At 33.1% G+C, this 23,406-nt stretch overlaps 2 protein-coding genes across 3 annotated transcripts; one reads left to right on the forward strand and one right to left on the reverse strand.

Moving 5' to 3' along the window:
• Positions 1-69: 69 nt before the first annotated feature.
• LOC130809960 (soluble inorganic pyrophosphatase 1-like) lies at positions 70-4,513 on the forward strand. Its single transcript, XM_057675838.1, has 9 exons — positions 70-220; positions 876-1,013; positions 1,356-1,384; positions 1,788-1,853; positions 2,295-2,402; positions 2,950-3,015; positions 3,204-3,324; positions 3,425-3,506; positions 4,109-4,513. Exons 2-9 carry the CDS (start codon positions 878-880, stop codon positions 4,149-4,151), a joined length of 651 nt encoding a protein of 216 aa, XP_057531821.1. The 5' UTR covers positions 70-220; positions 876-877; the 3' UTR covers positions 4,152-4,513.
• Positions 4,514-5,180: 667 nt separating this feature from the next.
• On the reverse strand, positions 5,181-20,565 carry LOC130809959 (endoribonuclease Dicer homolog 1). Of its 2 annotated transcripts, none has more exons than XM_057675836.1 (20): positions 18,995-20,565; positions 18,802-18,915; positions 14,231-14,441; positions 13,632-14,026; positions 13,313-13,544; positions 12,217-12,389; positions 12,018-12,140; positions 11,699-11,859; positions 11,354-11,587; positions 11,097-11,247; positions 10,796-10,978; positions 10,431-10,592; positions 10,234-10,329; positions 9,513-10,138; positions 9,053-9,153; positions 8,777-8,976; positions 7,765-8,685; positions 7,465-7,629; positions 6,986-7,359; positions 5,181-6,531 (listed from the first exon to the last, which is right to left on the reverse strand). In XM_057675836.1, the coding sequence occupies exons 1-20, from the start codon at positions 20,081-20,083 to the stop codon at positions 6,354-6,356; spliced, it is 5,889 nt and encodes a 1,962-aa protein (XP_057531819.1). In that variant the 5' UTR covers positions 20,084-20,565; the 3' UTR covers positions 5,181-6,353. The 2 variants fall into 2 exon arrangements, with proteins under 2 accessions (XP_057531819.1, XP_057531820.1); XM_057675837.1 differs by lacking the exon at positions 18,995-20,565 and adding an exon at positions 18,662-18,719 and having other exon boundaries at positions 5,184-6,531; positions 18,802-18,917.
• Between the last annotated feature and the right edge of the window lie 2,841 nt (positions 20,566-23,406).

Consider the following 23,406-nt stretch of genomic DNA (forward strand, 5'->3'; position numbering starts at 1 on the left):
ATTTTTTTTATTTTTTTTTTTGACAAAGGTATGTTTAAGAATATCAGAGGTGTTACCTTAATTTATGGCCTATAATTTCTCTTATGATTTCTTTGAAAATTAGCTAACCACCATTCCTTGCTTCCCTTTCTCTCTCTCGATTCCTCCATAAAACCTCCATTTTAATTTTTTTTATTCTCCTAGCATTTTTTTCATTATAATATACTTAAAATTTTTGCAGGTACATATGTTTTCTCTCTGCTTTTTCTCTCTATTTTATTATGTTACATTTTTTATTGCATTTATAATTTTATTATATTATTTTATTAATATTGTTGAAATTAAGACTTTACTTATTATTATTTTTATACGGTTCAGAGGGGAATGGGGATTCAAGCATAGGTAAAATGTGTCAAAGTCAAGGGGAACTCGTTTTTTAGGTGTGGAGGTAAAATTTAAATAAACGTAGCAACAAGAATAAAAATTCCCTTTCATGGTCTGTTTAGTTATTGTACTAATTGGTGGTTATGAGCATGATTTATATTGTAAATTTTCATAATATATATAGTGTCATTTCTATGGTAATGAAAGTTTAATAGTTTTTTTTCTTTTCACAATATTTTATTACCACCTAATATTACATTTTCAAAGGATAATACAGAATTGTGAAGAAAATAAGATCGTGAAGGAGAAAAATAATGAACATTTAACTTGTCAAGGGACAATACTAACAAAATTACACCAACTTTTCATTCTATCCCACCGTTTAATACCGATTAAGACAATTCTATTGAGAGTTTGGCAAGATAGAAATATATGCAATCTTAGCGTTGTTAGTGATAACAAAGACATTAATAATTTGACATGATAATAAGAATGGTATATTTGGGAAGCAGAGATGAGTGAACAAACAAGTGAAAATGAAGAGATGGTGATCCAATCACCAAGAAGACCAGCCAAATTGAACGAGCGAATCCTTTCATCCTTGTCCAGGAGATCTGTGGCTGCCCATCCATGGCATGATCTTGAAGTTGGTAATATTTACGTACAAATGCTAGCATGATCTATGATTTAACAAAAATTCATCTTATTTCGGTTAAAGAGCAAATATCACTTTTTATAAAAGATCATAAATTTAATTTTCACCTAAGACAAACATTCCCAAAGTCGATCCTCTAATAAATAAAGAGAAAATATAATAAAGTAACTATTGTTACTATCTTTCATTTCTTATTATAATTAAAATTTTCTAAAAATCTACTAAATAAAAGCAAAAATGTAGTTATAAAAGAGAAACAGTGGATAATAATAACAAAATGAGAAAGTGTTAAATGTAGTTATTATTCTAATGAGATGATTCACATTTTTGGTTTCAGGATCTGATGCACCAAACATTGTTAATAGTGTAAGTTCTATGTTTGCCTATCTTCTACCCTACCTTCAAATTTAAAAATATTTGTCAAACAAAAAGTGTTTGATTTTGGCAGAAAATATTTTTCTTAGAAAAAAATATAAAATGTAAACTATTTTTCTATTAAAATTACAAAATATATTAATTAATTTTTCTTTAAAAAAAAAATTAGAGGTGCTGAAGATGAAAAATTGTCTTTATTTCTCTGAAAATATTTCCGACTGATGAAAACTCTTACCACTTATGTTTTCTATTTTAATTTCTCGTCATACCAAACAACGAAATAGGAAAAATAACAGATTAGAAATGTTTTTCCCAAACCAAACACGCCTTTTGAAAAAATATTTTCCTATAAAGAGAATGAAATTGATGTTAAATAGTGATTGTAATGGTGCAGGTGATTGAGATCTCAAAAGGAAGCAAAGTTAAATATGAACTTGACAAAAAGACAGGATTGATAAAGGTCCCAAAACTTCCATACTTTTAATGCAAAAATTTACTACACTATTTTCTATATGACGGTGCCACTCAAAATCCAATTTACATACATGATATATTATTGCACCTTTTAAATAACAATGGAGAAAATATTTTTAAAATAGTGCATTTTCATTGTAAACATGACAATTAATTCGGAAAGTTGTGCAGATATTATTAAGGAATCAATTCAATTAAAAGTTTAAAATAATAGTTGAGGCATTAGGATATGTTAACAAGGGTTGGTTGAGATTCGAACGCGTGACTTTTTGTCACGCGGGCTTTTAATATCATGTCAAAGACTTAACTCAACCAAAGAATTAAGCTGATGGTTAAAGCACGTATTATATACTCTAACAAATATAACGGTACTTTGTAGCATATTGTTATGAACTTATTCTGATATGTATTTGTGACAAATAAACAGGTTGACCGTATCCTATATTCATCAGTGGTATATCCACACAACTATGGTTTTATCCCTCGCACTCTGTGTGATGACAATGATCCCCTTGATGTCATGGTCCTCATGCAGGTACATCTATTTTGGCGCATGGCAAGAAATTAACTCTGTCCGATCCTGAATACTCGGACATAAATATAATAGTTTAAGCTAAAAACTATGTATTTTTATTTAAATTTGTCGAGTTGGATACTGGATTCTCACTTGTATATTGTATACGATATACGTAGTTGAGTCATATACTAGTCTATAAATAGTATATAATATATTCTGAAGCCTCAACCAAAAGCTTAAGTTGATGGTTGACGCCCCATAATATGTTATATTCTTTGACACCTAACACACCTTTTACACAAGAGCCTTCTGAGATAGAAGGGTGGACGTAACACAAACCCTCTTTTTTTGGCGTTGAATATTCCTCTTTAAAAAGGGGTGAGTGAACTTTAAACCCGTGACCTACGCTGGCTCTGATACTAGGTAAAATTATCAATTCAACCAGAAACTAAAATTTATGTTAGAGGCCATAATATAGGCTTCATCATAAGTTGAGTGTCCATATAAATTTAGTTGAATACTTGAATGTTTGAGTAATCTAAATGCGGTTTATGATTATAAACAGGAACCAGTTGTTCCTGGTTGTTTTCTGAGAATAAAAGCCATTGGATTAATGCCCATGATTGATCAGGTATAATTAAGCCCATTGGATCATGATTAACACCAGACAAGTATTGTTAGTTAAGAATTCTACTTTCTCTGTTGCTTTGATTTTGCTACTGAAAGTGATACTCTCTTAAAATGTAATTATTAGTAGCAAACTCAAAGAAACAAACGGGTAATTAAGATTTGTTAACATAAAAGTAGTAATTGGTGCAGGGTGAAGCAGATGATAAAATCATTGCAGTTTGTGCAGATGATCCTGAGTACAAGTACTACTCTGACATTCATCAGCTTCCTCCTCACAGACTTACTGAAATCCGTCGCTTTTTTGAAGATTGTAATGAACAATTAAAAAAACCCTCATAATATTTTTCTTTTTTTATAATTAAGGTTTCATTTGATGGTTTAATTTTGTGTTCTTAAACTTTGAAATACAGACAAGAAGAATGAGAACAAAGAAGTTGCAGTGAATGAATTCCTACCTAAAGAGGCTGCCTTTGAGGCTATCCAACACTCAATGTAAGCATTTCTTTTTGTACACATTTTTGTAAGAGACGGTCTCACCGAGAGTCGCACCTTATACATGAGTTAAATAGTCATCTAATATATATTATGAGAATATAAGCTTCTTCTTTCAGGTCATCTCACTTGTTAGAGTATATAACATATCCTGGGCCTCAACCATCAGCTTAAGCTTTTGGCTGAGTTTGTTCCTTGACAAGGTATCAGAAGCCAACGTGACAAAAGGTCACGTGTTCAAATTTCAACCATCTCTCATTTGAAGTGGATTATTCAGCGCCTATGCGCATCCACACTTCTAGCCCAATAGGCTCTCGTGTAAGGAAGTGTGTTAGATTATATAACATGTCTTGATCCTTGAAATCACCGAAAGACGGTCTTTCATAAAAGTAGCTCTTCTTTTGTCTTTCTCAAGCCATATAAACACACAATTCCGATATGTGCAAAATCATCCAATCTTTTTTGTGTTATATGTTACATACCATTCAATATTAACTGAGAATTTTCAATCAAATGATCCAATCCATGGCCTAGGCAGTTCCGGGCCTAATTGTTGGCATATGGTATTGTTGTTTAACAAGATTATTTTTGTATGCAAACAGGGATCTATATGCTGAATATATCATGCACACTCTAAAAAGATGAGGAACATGAATTTGTGCGAGATAATGGGCTGATGATTATGACTATGACTATAACTATTCTAAATCCACGATGATTATACATGCACCTATCTATCCTGAGCATTATTAGGAAATTATGAATTGTTTAGCTATTTAGAAGTTTATTAATACCTTAAGAGGATGAAATTGATAAATTATAATTTCTCCCATAAACTATCTTTAAACATTACTGTAAGATTCACAACAAACTACTCCGCCTGCTGCTACTTCCATAGATGAGAAGTCAGAGACAAAAGTTTTTAAGTGTTATATGTATTCTTCTTTCTCTTTTACTTTTTTCTTTCTTACTTTTTGTGGACTTTAAATTTTTGCTTTTTATTTGTGTACATAGTACTACTTTTTATTTGTATATGTAGTAGGCTGAGGAAAATGAATGACTATAAGAGTAGTAAGAATCGAGATCATAATATTACCAACTAAAACACGATCCGGATCTATTCGTGGACTTTAATTTTAAGGATAAATATTGTACTGAATTTGGAATCTCAACCTTATGAATTATAAGAATTTCTCATTCCAAGGATATTCATAATATCTAAAAAGATTTTATATCAGGGTTGAAATAAGCATTATTTTCCTCAGATAAAGTCCTGAATTTGATTCTCACATAATCATATTCTTCTCACAGCCTGCCTTATAATCATTAACAATAAAAGTACCTAAAGTTGTTGATCTTGTTTGGTATATGACTATTTGAACTTAGACTATAAGTGTATAATAAGATTGAGTTAGAAAAAGAACATGAGATAGTAAAGAGAGAAAGACAGAAACGTCAAATAAGGACAAAGAAAAGATGAAAATTATAATTTCATTAAAAATTTAAAATTGATTTAAATTTAAGATTTGTCAAATAAAAAAGTTTAATTCTAATTTGAGTTAATTCGATTATTAATTTTAAAGTATTTAAAGTTGAGATTTGAAAATAACTTTACAAACCTTAACCTTATAAAATTCTTTATTTATGATTTCATAATTGAAATCTGCAATAAAATAAATTTTTTGCTCCCAAACACAACTTTAGAGGAATTTAGAACGTAAGCTCACTTTAACAAAGATTTTTGAAGTTCTCCAACTTTAAGTTAGAAAAATCTAAAAAAAAAAATTAAGAGTCTGTTTGGCAAATGGCTCATTTGATGAGTTAGAATTATTGGCTGTTAAAACCGACTATTATGAAGGTGCTTGGTAAAAACTAAGAGTTGGTCGTAAGTTGTTTATTATTGAAAAAGCAGGTAAAAAGGCAAAAGCCAATTAAAAAACTAAAAGTCAATGAAAAAAATTATTCCTAATAAGTTTTAATTTTTGCTTAGAACCCTTTAAAAATCATTTACCAAATATTTTTTAATTGTTTAACTAATTATAAAGTCAAAAGTTAACTAAAAAGTCAAATGAAAAGGCAATTTACCTAATAAACCGAACGAGTTTAACAAATTTCTGAAGAAATCAGACTACAGCCCAAATCTATAAGACAGAAAACTATTGAGCTAACTAAAGAAATGAATTAAATGCAAAAATACTAGTCATAGTCGCATCACAAAAACAATAATTAATAAAAATACTCTTATAACTCAATAGAAAAGATGCCCTAAATCTTTAATTAACGTACAATAAAAGTGAACATTACCATCCTACAACTAAGATCATATGTAGGGGTAACATCCAACAAGAAAAATATTCAAAATAAGAAGGATAAAAAGTAATATACACTTAATTTCAATAAGATAAAAAAATAAATAAAAAAATAAATAAAAAAAATAAAATCTAAGGCTAATATAATGCAGGAAAAACTTACACTGTTGGACTTTTTATAAAAGAGCATTTCTGAGAAATATTTTTAATTCATAACATAATAAATCTTTCTTTTATACATATTGACCAAAGTTCTTCTTATCCTTCTTTAAATAGCTTTCTTATTTGATCAAATACATATAAATATATAAATGGTGAAGTATGATCCAATATCATCATCACATCAATTAGATTAAACAAAGACAAAATTTTCTTTAAAAAATTATGAGCTAACTTATTTATAGGCTAAATTAGGATACTACCATGTACTACAAAATTAAATAACTAATACGACTAAATTTTCAGCTAAAGAAAGCTGGTGTACGCCTAAACAAGGCGGTTACTAACCTTAAGCGTACAAGCGAATTCTGAACGACAATTAGGAATACCGTTTGTTCAACAGTTCCAAAAGAAGAGCCGCAGCAGAGTCTTTGGCCTTCTTAACACTAGGCATAGGCTCTCCAATGCATTCCTCGGTCCAACCTTTACTACTGGTATTTACCCGAACTGCGAATGTGAACCGCTTGGCATGAGCAGGGCCTCCTTCATTCACACACCTAAAAAATTAAGAAAAATGATCACAATCGTTTTGTCAAGCACACCTTTTGATCGGCTTATGAAAATATACGCTGAGCTCAATGAGCTCATGAGCCATGAAACCTCATTATTAGCCCTAAATCTCATCTACTCCCTCTGTTCTCTAATGTTCTTCCCATTTAGAATATTTCACCTTAACGAGAGATAAATTTAATTATGGTTTTGAGATATATTTAGAGATAAAATATATCCATGTAAAATCTCATGAGATTCATTTTAATGTATATTTTTTTATCATGTATTTTTTATAATTGTTTATTATGCATATTTAGAGATATTAACTTAAAATTTGCTTTGGAAACTGTGCAAAAAGTAAACGAAAAGAACAAAAAAGAATGGAGGGGGTATCATTTTATAATTCTTTTTCGTTTTGGGTTGAGCAAGGGGTTGCGGATTCTAGGAAAGATGAATTACCTATAGAGTGGCATGGGCCAATTTCTACGTAAGCATATATCATTCAGTGTTTGCCTTGTGAATGTTACTACACTGTTCTTGTTTTTTTTCTCGCTCTCCTCAGCCTTGACCTTAGCTTCAGCTGTTTCTTTCTCCTTTAAAACAAGCAGAGCATTCCGAGCGGCCAATTTCTGAGCCATCTTTTTCTGTGGATTATGAGCGACTCCAACTTGGATTCCATTGACGTAAACTTCAACAGTGGCTAAATTCCCTTCTCTAGTGGCCTTATATTCCAGGCCTTCAGCCTGCTGCTGACATCTTTCTTGCAACTCTCGGACAGGATGCATGGGAAGTGTATCGGGAGTAACCATTGGTTGAAGCAAAGGCTCAAAAACCTGAATACATATCAAAACGGAACGTCAAAACCTTGACCTTGCAACCAAGTGCACATGTACAGCACCACAACTGTGATGATGAAATTGTTCATGAATTAAACTTACTCTCCAAACAACTGTTGCGTCATGTCCGCTATCAAGAAAAATAGCTCCAGCAATCGATTCAACAATATCACCAAGTACTTTCGGGGCTTTACAATCTCCTAATCCGAAGGAATTAAAACCAGGTTTTAACAACTCCTCTTGAACTTCCTTCACAAAATCCCGTATCTACAATCGAATATGCAGATAGTACAGAACAGAAAAGGGTGAGATTAAGAAGGCCCAACAATTACAAAATCGACTCAAATTCTAAAAGGCAAGGAAAATCGTAAATGCTCAAAAACATGAACTAGAAAGTGAAACCTGCTTCTCCAGGGCAGTAGACCCATGCCGCAAATGCAGGTGAAGCTTATGTTTGACGGCAACCCGGGCAAAATTTTCATTGTTAACAGCTGCAGCGCGCAGATCTGTCAGACGGCCTGGAGGCAGATCTGTATACCTGAAGAACAGATGCCTAGTTATTAGATGATCCAAAACTGCATCACCCACAAACTCAAGCCGCTGGTAGCATGCAACTCCAGAAGACGGGCGTGAAGCATGCGTAATTGCTTCAATCAACAAAGTCCTATCTTTAAACTTAATATTTAAAGCACCTTCTAATGTATCAAAATCCACACTTCTAAGAACACCTTCTGCAACCATAATTGGCCTCTTTGGACATTCAATATCTTCAGGATTAAACTCTATATCAATTCCAATCCATTTCATGAAGTGGTTAGCGGCGTTCTTTCCGCCTTCGACATAATGAACTCCAATTAGTGCTTCAACAACATCAGCCAATGTTTTACTAGAAAGTACCCTGTAAGAGCTTGAATCACCTTCAACTTCACCATCTTCCATTTCTTGATCATCGTCAACATCATAATTATTGACTCTTTCATGATCAATCTTTAAATTAGTTTTTTCCTGATCAAATAAAGATGATTCCTCTTCTTTGGTGTCCTCATCAAAAACTGGAGGAACACCAGGAGCAGCCCACCTAGATGGAGCAAAGCGATCTGCTTGGATATACGACTGAAGCCCTTTCTCCAGTGCATGATGGTATAAGACCAAATTGCTTACCATTTGTTGTCTCATCCGTGTGAGCTGACCCTCGTGTTTCTGGGGATATTTAAGAAAAAGATATCTACTAACGACCCATTTCAAATAAGCATCTCCTAGGAGTTCGGCTCTTTCATAACAAAATGTCTCTTGACAAGAGGCTGCGGTCAAAGCTTCCAGAATCTGCAAATCCAATGAAAAGATTAAAAAAGAATCATTTAAGAGGAATCATACCAATGAAGGGAGAGGAGGAGAGGCTTGAGAAAGACAAAACCTTAGAAGCAGGGACAGGATATTTGATGATATTCTTAAGTTCAATAGCAAGAAGCATGCTTTCCACCCGTCTCATTATTGATGGCAGTCTTTGGGCACCTCGAACCAGCACTCCGGGAAGTGGATGTAAGAAACACAATTCAGCAGGTAGAAACACATAGTAAGTTTTGTCAACGATTTCCTCAAATTCACCCTCATGTTCTACACCGATAGAAACAGTTAGTCCAAACATGAACAAGGAACAAAGAAAAAAGACAGAATTTTGCAATTAACATACCATCTGAATGCTCAAATCTTGGGGAAAGCAAATTCTTGCAATATGAAACACCACGACCTCTCAGTAAAGGTTGTTTCTTATAGAGCAATTCGACTCCATACCTATCGACAAAAGATGAATATCAGAATACCATATGCACCCGTCTATTGTGCAGGAGGCAGAAAAACCTTATCCAATTTATTTGAATCAAATATAACTACTGCCATGTGCCTCAAACACTAGACAGTAATCAAGTATTCCTTCAAAAATTGGCTAAGGCATTTCTGCTTCTGCCAGCACAACTTCGGGTACATCGTGGCATTCAGTCACATCTAGACATTAGTATCAAAGAAAATGACCACAATGACAAAGGAATACACGGAATAACACTCATATTGAAAGAAGTTCTTGAGCAACTTTGGTCAAGACTGGATCAGAGAAAAATAGGGGAAAAGAAAAGAGATACTAGAATGGACCATACTTTTGTTTGTAGTAATCTGCATATGAACTATACTCCAAGGGCCCTAGATATCCTTCTTTTCTAGGGAATGAGTTATCTGCAGTCATATCATAACGTACAGAATCCACGTAAAACCTCTTTCCAGAGTGTGCAGCAGTCACAATTTTTCCCACCAAATCATCAGCATTAACGCAGGTATCAGCTAACATCAACATTCCGTTAGGGATATCGAAGTTGGTATGAGAATCATAATCCCGGTCAGGAACTAATCCAGAAGCCTTTACAACATCATACTGTGCAACTGCTCCTCTAATACCATAAGTAGGATGAGGTTTTTTCCCAAATGCCATACCATACCGCAGTTTCCCAAACCCATATTCTCTTCTATCCCCACCTAGACTCCGCTCATTTGTTCCCAAGTAAACATCTGGCCGAGCCCTTTGTAAGGGATTGTTCCACGCATCTGTCTTTGTTATAGTCTGAACAAGATCCCAGTCTATTTCTTCTAAAGGATCTAAAGATTTATCGCCCACCATAGGTACAAAGAGATAAGCCTTTGCAGGATCCCACGGAGTTGTTGAAGGGTCAACATCCACATCAAGTACAATGCTCATCATTCTCACATGAAAACTCTTTAGGGATGCTAGCTGCACATTTCCAATTTAGAAGCCACTCTAAATACTCGTAATTTGAGAATTTTGCACAATAGTTGAAAAAAAATTATGAGAATAAATCATAACACCTGGCTTTCCGTGACATCTATCAAACCCCGAAAGACAAGCGATGCTTTACTCTTCATGGTTCGAGCGATAAAGAGATCCATCGACATCGATAACACCTGATATCCAAGAAGATGTTATGGGATGCAACTGAACCACAAAATGCAGAAAAAAAAACAGAAAGAGGGGGGGAGGGGGTTGGAGGGGCTCAAGAAGGCACCTCTGCATCCAGCTCACTGCCAAAAAGTACTGAAAAATCTGAAACTTGGGTAACAAATGGATCCTTTGAGGACCCAACATGTTCCCATTTGACAGCATACATGTATAGACGAATTACTTTGGAGTCACCAAAAACATCTCTGCCAGATAAGATCCAATCCCCCTGCAGCCAAAACAAAAGTTACATCCTAATGTACAAAAATCCACATTCAACTCCAAGAAAAAAAAGTTTAAACAAACACATGCAAAAAAAAATCCACATTCAACTCCAAGTTTATATGTTTTGGTTCATGCAGCCGACCTATACTGTTGGGATTAAGACTTGGCATTGCTGTGTAACAAACAAGTTCTTCAAGAAATACTAACCCGGAGGATCGAGGCTATGCCTTCAGGGTAGAATTCTCTGTGTCTGGCTGTTCCTGGAAGTGGTTCCCCTAAATCATTCACCTCAATTTTTTCTCCATCTTCACTACTTCCCTTGTCGGGCAATAGCATGTCAGTAAACACCCCCATCTCATGAAGCTTCTTGCAAGCATCCAGACAAACAGTCTGCACATGAAGTCCATAAGATAAATGTAACAAGCAAGGTGGTGGAATCAGTTCATCAAAATTGAGGAAATAGAGATGCCAATACCAAAGTGAAACACTAGGTTCAACTTCAACAAACCTGTTGTGCACGACGCATTGAACTGCAAACTGGGCCCTCAAGTTTTTCAAAAGGGGCATTACAAGGAAGTTGAAGCCTACATGAATACTCCGTTGACCCACCTGGCTTCTCATGCCGTTCCATGATAAATTCCGGACGAAGTATTGAATATCTGAATCATTGATGATGTCAATATGTTAAGGTAACGGAATCAGAAATGCAAGAACTAATATCAAGAGGTCAAAGCAACATATATCAAAGATGAACAATTACTGCACCTATCACTGGGTAATTGCGAACAATAAAAATGGATGAGGCCAACAGCAGAATTCAAGCTCACAGTAGCCCCCGTTGAAGGTACCTGGTACACTGAACCTGGGGCATTTTCTGCTGAAACCAATCTTGAACTACCCTTAAGATGACTAACATCAGTCCTCTCAATCGCTTCTTTACGTAAAGTCTCTTCACTGTTTCTAGCATTCTTTAGGAACATTTCATGTGAAAGATTCCCCCTAATAATCAAAAACAGAGTTAAGTATCTGTCTGTCTCACCTTTTTAATCATATATATATTGCAAATACTCATCAAACATAGACACCAAAAAGCCATAAATAATTAAATACCTCTCGACCATTAAGATATAATCTGATCCTGGTTTTCTTGCACGACCCCTAGATTGAATGTAAGCCAAAACGGTTTTTGCAAGGTCAAAACGAATCACTACATTACATTGCCGAATATCTAGACCTTCCTCAGCAACACTGGTGGCAACTAGCAAAGTAACCTAGAAACAATTCCAAGGAAAAAGCAAGATGATTCAGGATCTAAAAGTTAAAGAAAATTTTCCTTCAAAGTATTCAATCCAAAAAGGTTGCCGTTAAAACCATTGTGATCATTATTCATTCATCATAAATTTTGGGTCTACAAGAGCAAGAAACATACACGACCATCTCGAAATTTAGCAATTGTATCCTGCATTTGTGATGTCCGCATTTCTTGACTATTGTTATGTCCAATTAGGCTTGCACACTTGATAAAACTTAACGATGGAAGCTCAGCAAAAACCTGCAATTTTGGCACACCATAAAACATTTTGTACAAGAAGGTGCAGACAGAAAAGAAGATATACGGTATATTGAACCTTTGGAAGAACCAAGGCAGCCACAACTCTCTCAACAAATATGATTGCACGGAAATCATTGGTGTGCTGATACTTCATCAATATTTTTACCAATGACTGCACCTTGGGGGTGACCTTCCCATCAGCAACAGCTGCTCCAATGATGACATCAACATGCTCTCCACCAGAGACAACTAAAGCACAAGAAAAATTAAGAGTTAAAATAAATATATATGTACAGATCTAAAAATTCCAAACAAATCTAGTGCCACTTTCTTCCAATATATGTACAGATCCCTGTTTGAAATTGCCTTATTTCTTGATATCAGAATACACAAATAATGATTACAGAAAGAAATCAGGACGGGTTGGACATTGAATCTGTCATAACAACGATTGGAAGATAATAGTTTACACTAATTGCGAAATAATCAACAAATAAGGGGCTGCTTAACAGATATTTTGAAAGAAAAAAAAGAAATAAGCGTAAATTCTAATGATTTCCCCAAATAAAACATTGATCGCAAATCATCTAAAATTCATGATGCATTGCTAACGGAAACTAGAGTTAAGGGCAAAATAGTCCGCATATAAACGACACTTGTACATAACATAGAAATTGGGAACTAGGAACTATCCACATTCCACGGTTCTGCATTCCTTAAACTTCGTCCAACTTCAAGGAACTATTGCATTCCAAATTTCGTCCCATGTTTGAGGCTTGAAATTGACATAACATCAATGTTTTTAGGTGATCTAGTATGATTTTTATATGCTTTTCAATACAGCCCTTTGTATCAATTGTTCCAGATACTTTAAAGTTAGTGTCCAACATTCTTTAGTCCCGTTTAATTTCATATCATATCTCTTTCTGTGTAACAGTTAAAATAGGTATGGAATAGAAAATTCAAACAAAAAAAGAATATATGCATTCAATTTTAACATCAGCCAATATAATTTGACACTCATGAAAGCAATTCACTAAAGATAAATAGCTTTTAGAAACTTGTTACATTTAAACAGCGGTTCAGCAACTCAAGATAACAATAAAAAAGGTAACAGGCAAAGGGAATAAGTTTAACAGTTAGAAAAATGTTATCCATCCTCAGTTCCTCACCATGACAATCAGGAAGCTCTCCCTCCTCAATCTCATCAGCATTGCTGTTGACTTGATGGCAGCCAACATTTTCCTCTGCACTTTTGGTGTCCTTGTTGGAAGCAGCTCCCTCCGATATCTGACACTGTAGAAGTCCGACAATTTTGCTCAAATAGGATTCTTGGAACTTGACATCAAGCTGGTAGTGTGCCCTCTCGTCATTTTGCAAGGCTACTAAAAAATTGTGCGCAACCTGCATGGGTTATAAACAATCTTAAGGATAATTATTGAAACAAAGAACCAATAATAAAAAACCAAGATAAGTCTGAAGTTCGCATACCTTGTAAGCACACCACTGCCCCAGCTCACTGAGGGCATAGTTAACAGCCCTCAATTTTTGAATCAAATTAGCAGCACCATCACTCTCAGTTCTTTCAGATACACCATAGACTTGGCGTAGTTCTTCTTTGGCTCCAGCGTCTCTGGCTCCCATAAACTGCCATTTGCTTTTCCTGGTACTTGCTCGTGCCGCTTCTTCAACTGCCACTTCCATTTGTTTAATCTGTTCATGTAAATAACACAATGAAGCCGCTTTGTCATACTCCATGACAATTTCTGATGGCATTGGAACATGTTTTTCCAGCTCTCTACGATCTTTGATTGTACAAACTACAGAATCCAGCTTAGTCTCTAGATTCCGTATCTTGATTGCACAATCTACTTGGCTGGAAACACCTGCATCACCAGAAAATCGAAGAGTAAAGAAAAGATGTCCTCATTAACACAAGCCATGTAAACATAGGATCATGAAGGCATAAGTTTGCTACAATTACAGCTTTGTAGATAGAACTTCAAGACCACAATCTTGAACAGAAAAGTAGACAAACCCCTTCCATACCACCAAAAGGAAAAAAGAAAAATAAAATATTATACACATACCCTTTAAATTAACAGGGGAAGCAGTCATCCCGAAAACAGCTGGTCTTTTCTCCTTTGGAGTTGTGTGATAAAATTCAGACATCACTAGTGAATATGGGTGCTTCTTTACGGCATGGTGACACTCATCAAGAATAAGGAGGTGTATACATTCCATCTTGATTATGCTATGCCTTAGTATGTTTAACAAAATTTGAGCAGTCATGACTAAAACCTGCAGAAATATAAATCTATTAATACTTATCAGGGTATAAAAACTGTGTAACACAAAAACAAAAGTGCACAGAATTGTAAAACCAAAAAATTAACAAGACAAAAAGGACCATAGATGCACTCAATTAAAACCCAAAAACAATGAGTAATAAATACACAAAAAACTAAATGTTTTGACTTACGATAAATGATACACATCAAAATTGCTCCTTAGCAGCGGTTTTATAGTATATGGAACATCATAACTGATAAAGGCGTTCACCCAAAGGCCAAATTTTGGATTTTCATGAATCATCTAAACAAAAAAAATGAAAGATACGTGTATTGAACCATAAAGCATGCAGATTGTACGAATTCATCAATAAGGTCAAGCAGACAGTAAACATAATATGGAACATATGGACAACAAAAGGTGATTTCCGATCTACACAAATTCACATGAAGCTATTTAACCTCATGTCTTCCGCAAATACCAATCGCAAAAATAAAGGAATCAATCTTATTAGCATTAGCAGTACACATTTAGATAGGAAATATATAGACTCTCTTACAATGCACGATTCTTTTAAATTTTAGTACAATTATTCATTTGAAAGCATAGTGTAAAATTGTGATAACGGAACAGTGATGCGGTAACGGGAGTGATGCGACTATCATGACACCTAATTATCGGTCAAATTATAAGATATCCCTTGATACAGCCCAAACACGATTTCTTTACACATTTACAACACGGAAAATATTGATTCGGTTTGTTTCGAAAACCTTACAACTCGCGCGATGCGATGCGATGAGCCCTTGTTTTTACACCATGTTTGAGAGTATTTTTGACTCGTTATTCATCAAAAGAGAAAAATTATTGTTAGAGCAAGAGCCAACTCTCATGATGATGGAGATAGCTTTGATCATCTTGTTGCATACTCAATGGCTTGCACAATTGAGAATGATAATGAGTGTGCAATGGAGTATGGAAAGATAAGCTTTGGATTACATGATGAAGTGATCATTGGGGATGATTTGGTGTGCTTGAACAAACAAGGAAGTGATCACGAAAGGCATTGAGCTGTGCCTTGTCATAGACAAGACTAAAGGGAAAGGGTGCTTGTCCAAGGCAGTAGGTGCACAGAAGGCAGAGGCTGCCACAATGAGCCGCTCGTCCGAGCAGTTCAGCCCAGAAGCCCATTGACGCGATTTTTTGCTTTGCGGTGTTTTGTCTTGGGGAGCAAAGCAATAGACTTGGGGCTTCTAATATGTTGTATGCTATATAAAGGGACTTAGAACATCATTGGGAGGAGTGTGGAGAGCCTAATACATAGAAACAACTAGAGTTTAGCCAAGAGAGTTCTTTCTTCCTTGTATTAGTGCATTTGAGAGGGATTGACATTAAAAGTTCAATCACTCTTAGAGTGTTCTAGAAGCTTGTGTGAGTTAAGTCATTGATGTATGTTGAATAAGAAACTTTTTGAGGGAAGATATCCTTAGATAACTCATTAATCTTGTGTTTGCTCTTCTATTGCTAGTAGCTCTGTTTTTGTGCTTTCTTTATTAATTTGTTTCTTCATCAAACCCACCAAACCCTTCCCTTTCAAATATCAATGCAAAACCTTATTTGTTCGACGAACAAAGTGACATCCATTTCCACCGATTATCATCATTATACTAATATATCATACACCCAAAATCCACTTTACATACTGATATCGATGACCACAACAATGATCTTGGTCAATTGCTACTCGAAGAGGAGATTCATGGTGCATGTTGAGAATGATGTTATTGACGTTCACTAACTTCAATCAAAATTTCAAAAGAATCAAGGCTAGTTCTTTAAACTTTATTGTTTTGCTTTGTTGGATTCAAAAAATTTGTAGGATATTTTAGAAGTTTGGTATAACAATTAAGCCACATAAGCTATTTATCTATATCTAGTCTATATAATATACTAATGCAGAAACAATTTGTGACACATTTTGATACTACAAAAATATTTTGTCATGAAGGGCTGGGGAGGGGTATTATAGGAATTAAGTATTACGAGTATACAATAATTAGAGATTAGTTGAGTTGGGGGAATGAAAGGTAGAGATAATTAGTATAAATAGAGGGAAAGGGCAGGGAATTAGTCAATTATTCAGGTTATAGTTTTAAGAGGAGTATTATACTCATTAGGAGAACAAGCCTCTCGAATGCTTGTATACTATTTTTCGTAATCGATCTTGGTTACAATCGTTCTTTGTTACACAATTACATTTTCATACAATCTATACAATCAGTCCTTTACATTTTTACATGCAAATTGATAATCTCATACATTTCTGTTTGTCATTACAATCTCATTTCTATGCTAAGTCAGTCCACGACATATTCTTACTCATTTCTTTTCTAATTATATAATATTTATTAAACTATTATAAAATATATTTTTAATATTTGTTACTATAAAAAAAAATCTTTCTGTATAAATTAGTTTTATAAAATATAAATATAAGATAATACCTTAATTACTTAATTTTATACCTTAAAAATTAAGATACACATTATCTTTTAATTACAGGATAGCATATTATCTTTTAATCATTGGGTTACACATAAATCATTTAGGTAAAAAATATTTTTTTATAGACTTATCATTCATAAATTATCAGATTATATATTATCGTAATGAGTTAAGACAAAGAAAACATTAATAAAACAATCTTTGAGTAGTTTTGTGTTGATTGATTATAATAGTAATAAATGTTTTATTAAATTTTCTATTATTTATTTGTACAAGAAGTCAACAACAACGACAATGTCAAAGCTTTTAACCCCAAAAGATTCAGTAAATTGCATGAACCAATTTATTGGTTCCAGTAATCGTCACATGGATTATTCTTCTTCATTCGTTTCTATAATTTACCATCTCAATTTCTGAGTCTAGATCCTTCTATCATTTTTTACTCTTGTCCTCCAATCATCTTCAATCTTCCTCTACCTATTTTAAAGTCTCTCAAACTCCAACTTTCTATCTTCCTAACCGGTTCTCTAAAACCTCATCTTTGTATAACTATTGTAAATTTGAATTGTTTATTGAATGATCTTTTCATACATAATCCTCTTTTAACCTATTTTTAATATTACCATTATCACATCACATTTTTTAAATAAAACAATACCCCACTTACTCTAGAGATTCAATTTTTATTAATGTATAATTATACTATAGTTGACATATATAAAAGAATGAAAGGAGCATATATAATCAGTAATTTGGATCTTATTCAATATTTTAACGTTTCCAAATTAAATTAGTTATCATTTATTTCAAATCAAAAATTGCATAATAACTTAGTTACATATATGATCAGAAAGTTTTGTGAAAAAACCATTAATAAACTAAAACAATACCCAACTTACTCTAAAGATTCAACTTTTATTAATGTGTAATTATACTATAATTGACATATATAAAAGAATGAAAGGAGCATATATAATCAGTAATTTGGATCTTATTCAATATTTTAACTTTTCCAAATTAAATTAATTTACCATTTATTTCGAATCAAAAATTGCAAAACTTAGTTAGATATATGGTCAGTAAGTTTTGTGAAAAAACATTAATAAACTGTGCTTGACACGAGAATTTATCTAGTTTAGGTTAAGCTTGTTAAAAGTAGTTGTGAACTTTCTATAAAGGAAAGTGTCTTAAACTTTCTAAAAGGATCGTGTCTTATCCTTACCCCAGAAATAGATTGGGTGCAAAGAAATAGGTCCAAGAAGACGAATAGCATCAATAAAGAGTGGAAAGACGGTTTGCGATCACATCCAAAGATCCAGCAAGGGAAGAAACACCAATGGGGGTCAAACTTGAGTTTATTATTCTACCCCTACTTACAAAACTTCACCATCCTCAAACACTTCCCAATCCATACGTCATCCTCAACTCATCCTCATTCACACGACAAGACCAACTCAAGCCCACATTCATCCACCCTTCATACCTTAGAATCCTCAAATCATTCTTCAATCCTAAGCCCACTTCTCACAAACTCAAACTCAAACTCGTCTAAACTCCATCCTTACGTTCATCCCTAACAAACACTATAAATGTTCCATCTTTAACCAAATCCCACCATGATGCACAAAAATAACAAACAAATAGAAGACACAGGACAACATTTAAAGAGAAAATTGTTAGCTCTTAAATAAAATTATCTATCATAAAAGTTGTGGTACACTTACATAAAAACTCAATTTACCCATAATTGGACCTACATTCATCTGTGCACATGACAGAAACCTGATTTTGCAACCAGGTGCAATATTAGAAAACAATACTAAACCATTCTTCAAAACAAAGTGAGGAAGACTATGAAGAATACCTGCTTAGTTTCAAACTCCCGTGTCCATCTTCGTGTGTCCCAGAAGTCCTGACCCATCTCACCACAGTAATGGCCTACACTATAACCAGTTTGCTCGCGTATAACTTCTGCTTGCTATATAATCAAACAAAACACAATTAACACCCAAAATCACAATTACAATTCTCAGCAAAGTATACACCAATGTCATTACCTGATAAACTAAGGGAACTTTAGGCACCAAAAAAACAGCCAACACCTTTTTGTTCTGCAATTGCAATCTATTAGAGATACTTTTAATAAGTAAAACAGCAATCAAAGTCTTCCCTGCTCCAGTCTCAAGGAATGCAATAGTATTCTTTTGCTTAGCCTGCTCAAGAACCTCCAACTGATATTTTCGTGCTTGTTCCTCCAAATTCTTTTCTTTATTCTCATTCTTCTCCACCTTTCCATTACAATCTTGATTCTTCTCAGACTCCACCTTATTCATGTCTGTATTTCGAATAGCTTCATACGAACCCTCACGAAACACAAGTTCCTTGGAACCGTGCTTTTCCCTCTCCCAATAACCCTTTGATTCTCTATCTCTCCATTCTTTATCCCGATTCTCTCGTCTCCCATTGTAATACCCCCTTCTCCTACCACTCAAATCCCTCTCTCGCTCTCGCTCCCTATCCCTATCCCTACCTCTATCCCTCCTTCCACCCTCCTCAAACTCCCTACCCCTTTTCCTTCCATTCCTATCACAATCCCTCAAACAACTTTGCCCATGACTCAAATACCCCTTATTTTCTTTTAAACCATTATTAAGACGAGCCCTTTTCGCATTCCTCTCCTCACCACCTCGATCCTTATCCCCATTGGCAACACCCTGCAACACCACATCTCCATTATTCCCCTTACCACAATTCACTAACAATTCTAAATTACCATCATTATTCTCAACATCATCCATAACTTTATCACTAATCAAAGAATTCCCCCCCTCAGCATCAGAATTCAAAACAAAATTCTCAATTTCCATACCAACATTATTACTATCACTAACATTATGGGTATGAATATTATTAGAAGGCACACCAGAACCATTCTTAATACTATCAAGAATATGATCAATACCACCAAAAAAACTCTGATCAATGCCAGTACCAGTAATTTCACTCTGATTACAGCTCGCAAAATCAGAAAAATCGCCCATAAAATCACAAGGAATCATCATATCATCTTCCTCTTCACAAGCATCAAGCCAATAATTCGGCTTGACATCATCCAAATTACCCTTACCATTATTTCCTCCCTCCATACTATAAATCACCAATAAACAACAAAAACAATTATAATAATCAAATAATCAATAATCAATAATCAAACAACTTAACCTAAAAAATCCCCAAATTCACTAAAAAAATGGAGAGAACGGAGAGCAGAGAAAGCGTTGATAGACCGTACGAAGCACGCAAAATGCAGAAGAAAAAGAGAGAGAAAGAGTAAATAAAAATAAATAAAAAAAGTAAAGCAAATTGAGTGATTCAAAGAATCCACGGTCTATCAACGAAATTCTGCTTTAAATTCTCAGAGAAAAGGGAATTAGGGATTCGATTTATGATAATAATCTTCCCAGAAAAAGGGGAAATTAAAATGAATGATCAGATATCTTTTTCTGGAAAATTAGATGCTTTTGATCGGTTCAGGCCTCAGGGTTTTAGGTTTGAAGAAGAGGAGAAAATTACAAATTAAGAAGAGATGAAAGAAGTGAACCCGTGGATAATTAAAGCGGTTAACAACTCCTCAATTTTACAACTAAGCCCCTTTTTTTTGTCAACTTGTACTTGCAAAATCTAGAGTACACTTCTTACTTCTTAGGCCTTGTTTGGTAATTTGCTTTTTCTCATGCTCTTAATTTGTTAATCTCTTCCTTTTGTAAGAAATTATAACAATTGTATATTGCAAAAATTAATAAACAATAAAATAAAGGAAAAATTATTTTGAATAATTCAATAATTTCATTATTTTCCTATAATAATTCCACCTATTAATTAATCATGAATAATCCCAACTTTAAGAGGTATTTGCCTTGGGTAAACTTGGTAACCGGATGACTTGCTATAGCAAGTTTTATTTTTCTAAAAAAAGATAAATTAAAATAAAATGTCGAAAAAATATTAAAAAATGTTAAAAAAATTTATGATTTTTTTAAATTATTAAAAATTTTTTAAGTAAATTTTCAAAAATTTTCTCAAATTTTACATTAATTTTCAATTTATTTTTTTGATGAATTACTATAACAAGTCATCACGTTACCCAAGTTTATTCAAGGCAAATACTCCATAAAGTTGGAAATATTCATGGTTAATCAATAGATAGAATTATTGTAGGAAAATAATGAAAAAGTTGGATTATTCTGGGTAATTTTTCCTAAAATAAATTGTGTAAATGTACTATAAAAGAGAGTTGAAATACGTGGATGAAATAAAAGTAATGGAGACATTTTTGTAAAAAAAATGTTGAAAAGTAAAAAAGACATACTAAAAAGAAATTTGTTGCAATCTTTTATTGACTAAGGAGTTGTTCAGTTTGACTTTAAACTTGTTAGTTTGTTGACTTTTGACTTAGTAGATTAAATGATAAAAAAAATTTAATTTCTTCTATAATGATTTTCTCGGGTTTTTTTTATTTTCTCAGTTATTAAAATGACTTGTTTTAATGTATTTTGAAATGTTATATACATATATATATATATATATATATATATATATAGATAGAGAGAGAGGAAAATGATCTAATGACAAGGGTGTTGAAAATAAGAAGGATAAAAAAGACTCTACATCCTTGATTTCACTAAAATAAAAAAATTTATGGTCATGTCTGAGCCAAAAACACATAATTGTAAAAATAACTATGTTACACAGAAAAGTAACTATGACATTGATTTTTAGAATGTTCTTATTTTATAACTTAGTATCTTTTTTTGTATATATTGTAACAAAATAAAATCAAACAAAAATTCATCTCATCCTTCTTATTTTAAAATTCTCTTATTTGATTTTATATATATATATATATATATATATATATATATATATATATATATATATATATATATATATATATAGAGAGAGAGAGAGAGAGAGAGAGAGGTTGGATCAAATTAAATTTGAACATTCTTATTATAATAGTATATTTTTGTAATATTTATAGTATCTTTAACTTTTAATAAACTAGAATTATGTTTTGTCGTAGTTAGAATCTGTACAATTTTTTTCATATAAGGTCCTGCATTCGATTTTCGTTGTCACTCTCCTAATCGTTTCCTTCCTTAGCCTACTTTGTACTTTAAAAAAAAAACTTTTAATGCATCTCAAATCATCAAATCCCAAACTATGAATAATTTATTTTAATTTACAACTAATGCAAACATATGAATTAACACTTTGACTTAGTGAGTGAGTAGTAAATAACCTGAAAAGACCAACATACCCAAAAGTCTAACAAGGGGGAGGAGATAATTGAGTTATAAAAGCATAAACATGACAATTCATGCAGGTCAAATTGGGCTTTAAAGTTTGGGGACCCCTAGATTCTAAGGGACTCCCCTAGATTATTATGATTGGGGTGGTATTTGGTATTATTCTTTATAGGGAATTTTGGTATCTATAAAAATAACAAAGGAACAAATGAAAAGTAATAAAATGGTGAATATTTGTTTATCCTTTTAAGAATAAGATCTTCAATAGGAGGTGCCATAAAAAAAGTATGGTGGGGTTACAGATATATGTGCCATTGTAGAAATGGTGGTCACTTTTGGGGTGTTATTATTCTCTTGGTGTCTAATTTGAAGGATATTTTTATTTTGAGCTTAGGAACACTTGCAATATAAGCTATGTATGTAGGGTGTTTTTTTTAACTTGGTCATGATATTGTGCTAGGGGAGAAATGAGTGTCAAAGTTGTAATTCTTCATTGGCCCACCAATGAAGGTGCAAGGGGTGCAATGCAAAACTAATTTCCGAACAGTTATAGTCATCAATTTAATATTCCGCACAAGTTAGGCTTCGAGAGGAGGAGGATAAGAATATATCATACATGTTCCCCCTCCAAATAAAAGGTAAGGAGAAATGCACGCACACAATTCTAATTTCAAAATAAATAAATTAATTAAATGTTATATTTATTAATTAAAAATACATAATAGAATGGGTGCAATGCAACTCTAATTTCCAAAAAAGTAATTAACTAAAAAACACATAGTATATCAAAATAGTAAATTAAAGTAAAATTTCAAAAAAAAAAAAAAACAATCAAAGCTTAAATCATGAATCATTATTATAAAATACTCAAATTAACAAGACATGCCAAAAAACTTAATTTATTTAACATTTTTTTTTTGGAAATAATTAACATATTGAATATGGTTAAAGCAACCAAGCAAATATGCAAAGTAGAGGTTCTTGTAAATTTAACTCCAATAAGAAATTACATAAATATTTAAATATTTAACGCTCTTGACAAGAGATTAAATTCGTATACATCAATTTACCCTTCTAACATTTAGATTTTTCTACACTGAGAACATTGACAACATGATTAAATATACAAATAATTTTATAAGAATTTTCAATCATATTGA

The sequence above is a fragment of the Amaranthus tricolor genome, chromosome 4 (assembly GCF_026212465.1).
Source record: "Amaranthus tricolor cultivar Red isolate AtriRed21 chromosome 4, ASM2621246v1, whole genome shotgun sequence".
Lineage (NCBI taxonomy): Eukaryota > Viridiplantae > Streptophyta > Magnoliopsida > Caryophyllales > Amaranthaceae > Amaranthus > Amaranthus tricolor.

Excerpts from the sequence above, each read along its gene's own strand:
- LOC130809959 (XM_057675836.1), bottom strand. The coding sequence starts at position 20,083 with ATGGAGGGAGGAAATAATGGTAAGGGTAATTTGGATGATGTCAAGCCG. Across the intron at positions 14,027-14,230 it reads TTCCCCTGTTAATTTAAAGG|GTGTTTCCAGCCAAGTAGAT; the intron begins GTATGTGTATAA and ends CTGGTGATGCAG. Across the intron at positions 13,545-13,631 it reads GGCAGTGGTGTGCTTACAAG|GTTGCGCACAATTTTTTAGT; the intron begins GTATGCGAACTT and ends TAACCCATGCAG.
- LOC130809960 (XM_057675838.1), top strand. The coding sequence starts at position 878 with ATGAGTGAACAAACAAGTGAAAATGAAGAGATGGTGATCCAATCACCA. Across the intron at positions 2,403-2,949 it reads ATGTCATGGTCCTCATGCAG|GAACCAGTTGTTCCTGGTTG; the intron begins GTACATCTATTT and ends GATTATAAACAG. Across the intron at positions 3,016-3,203 it reads TAATGCCCATGATTGATCAG|GGTGAAGCAGATGATAAAAT; the intron begins GTATAATTAAGC and ends TAATTGGTGCAG.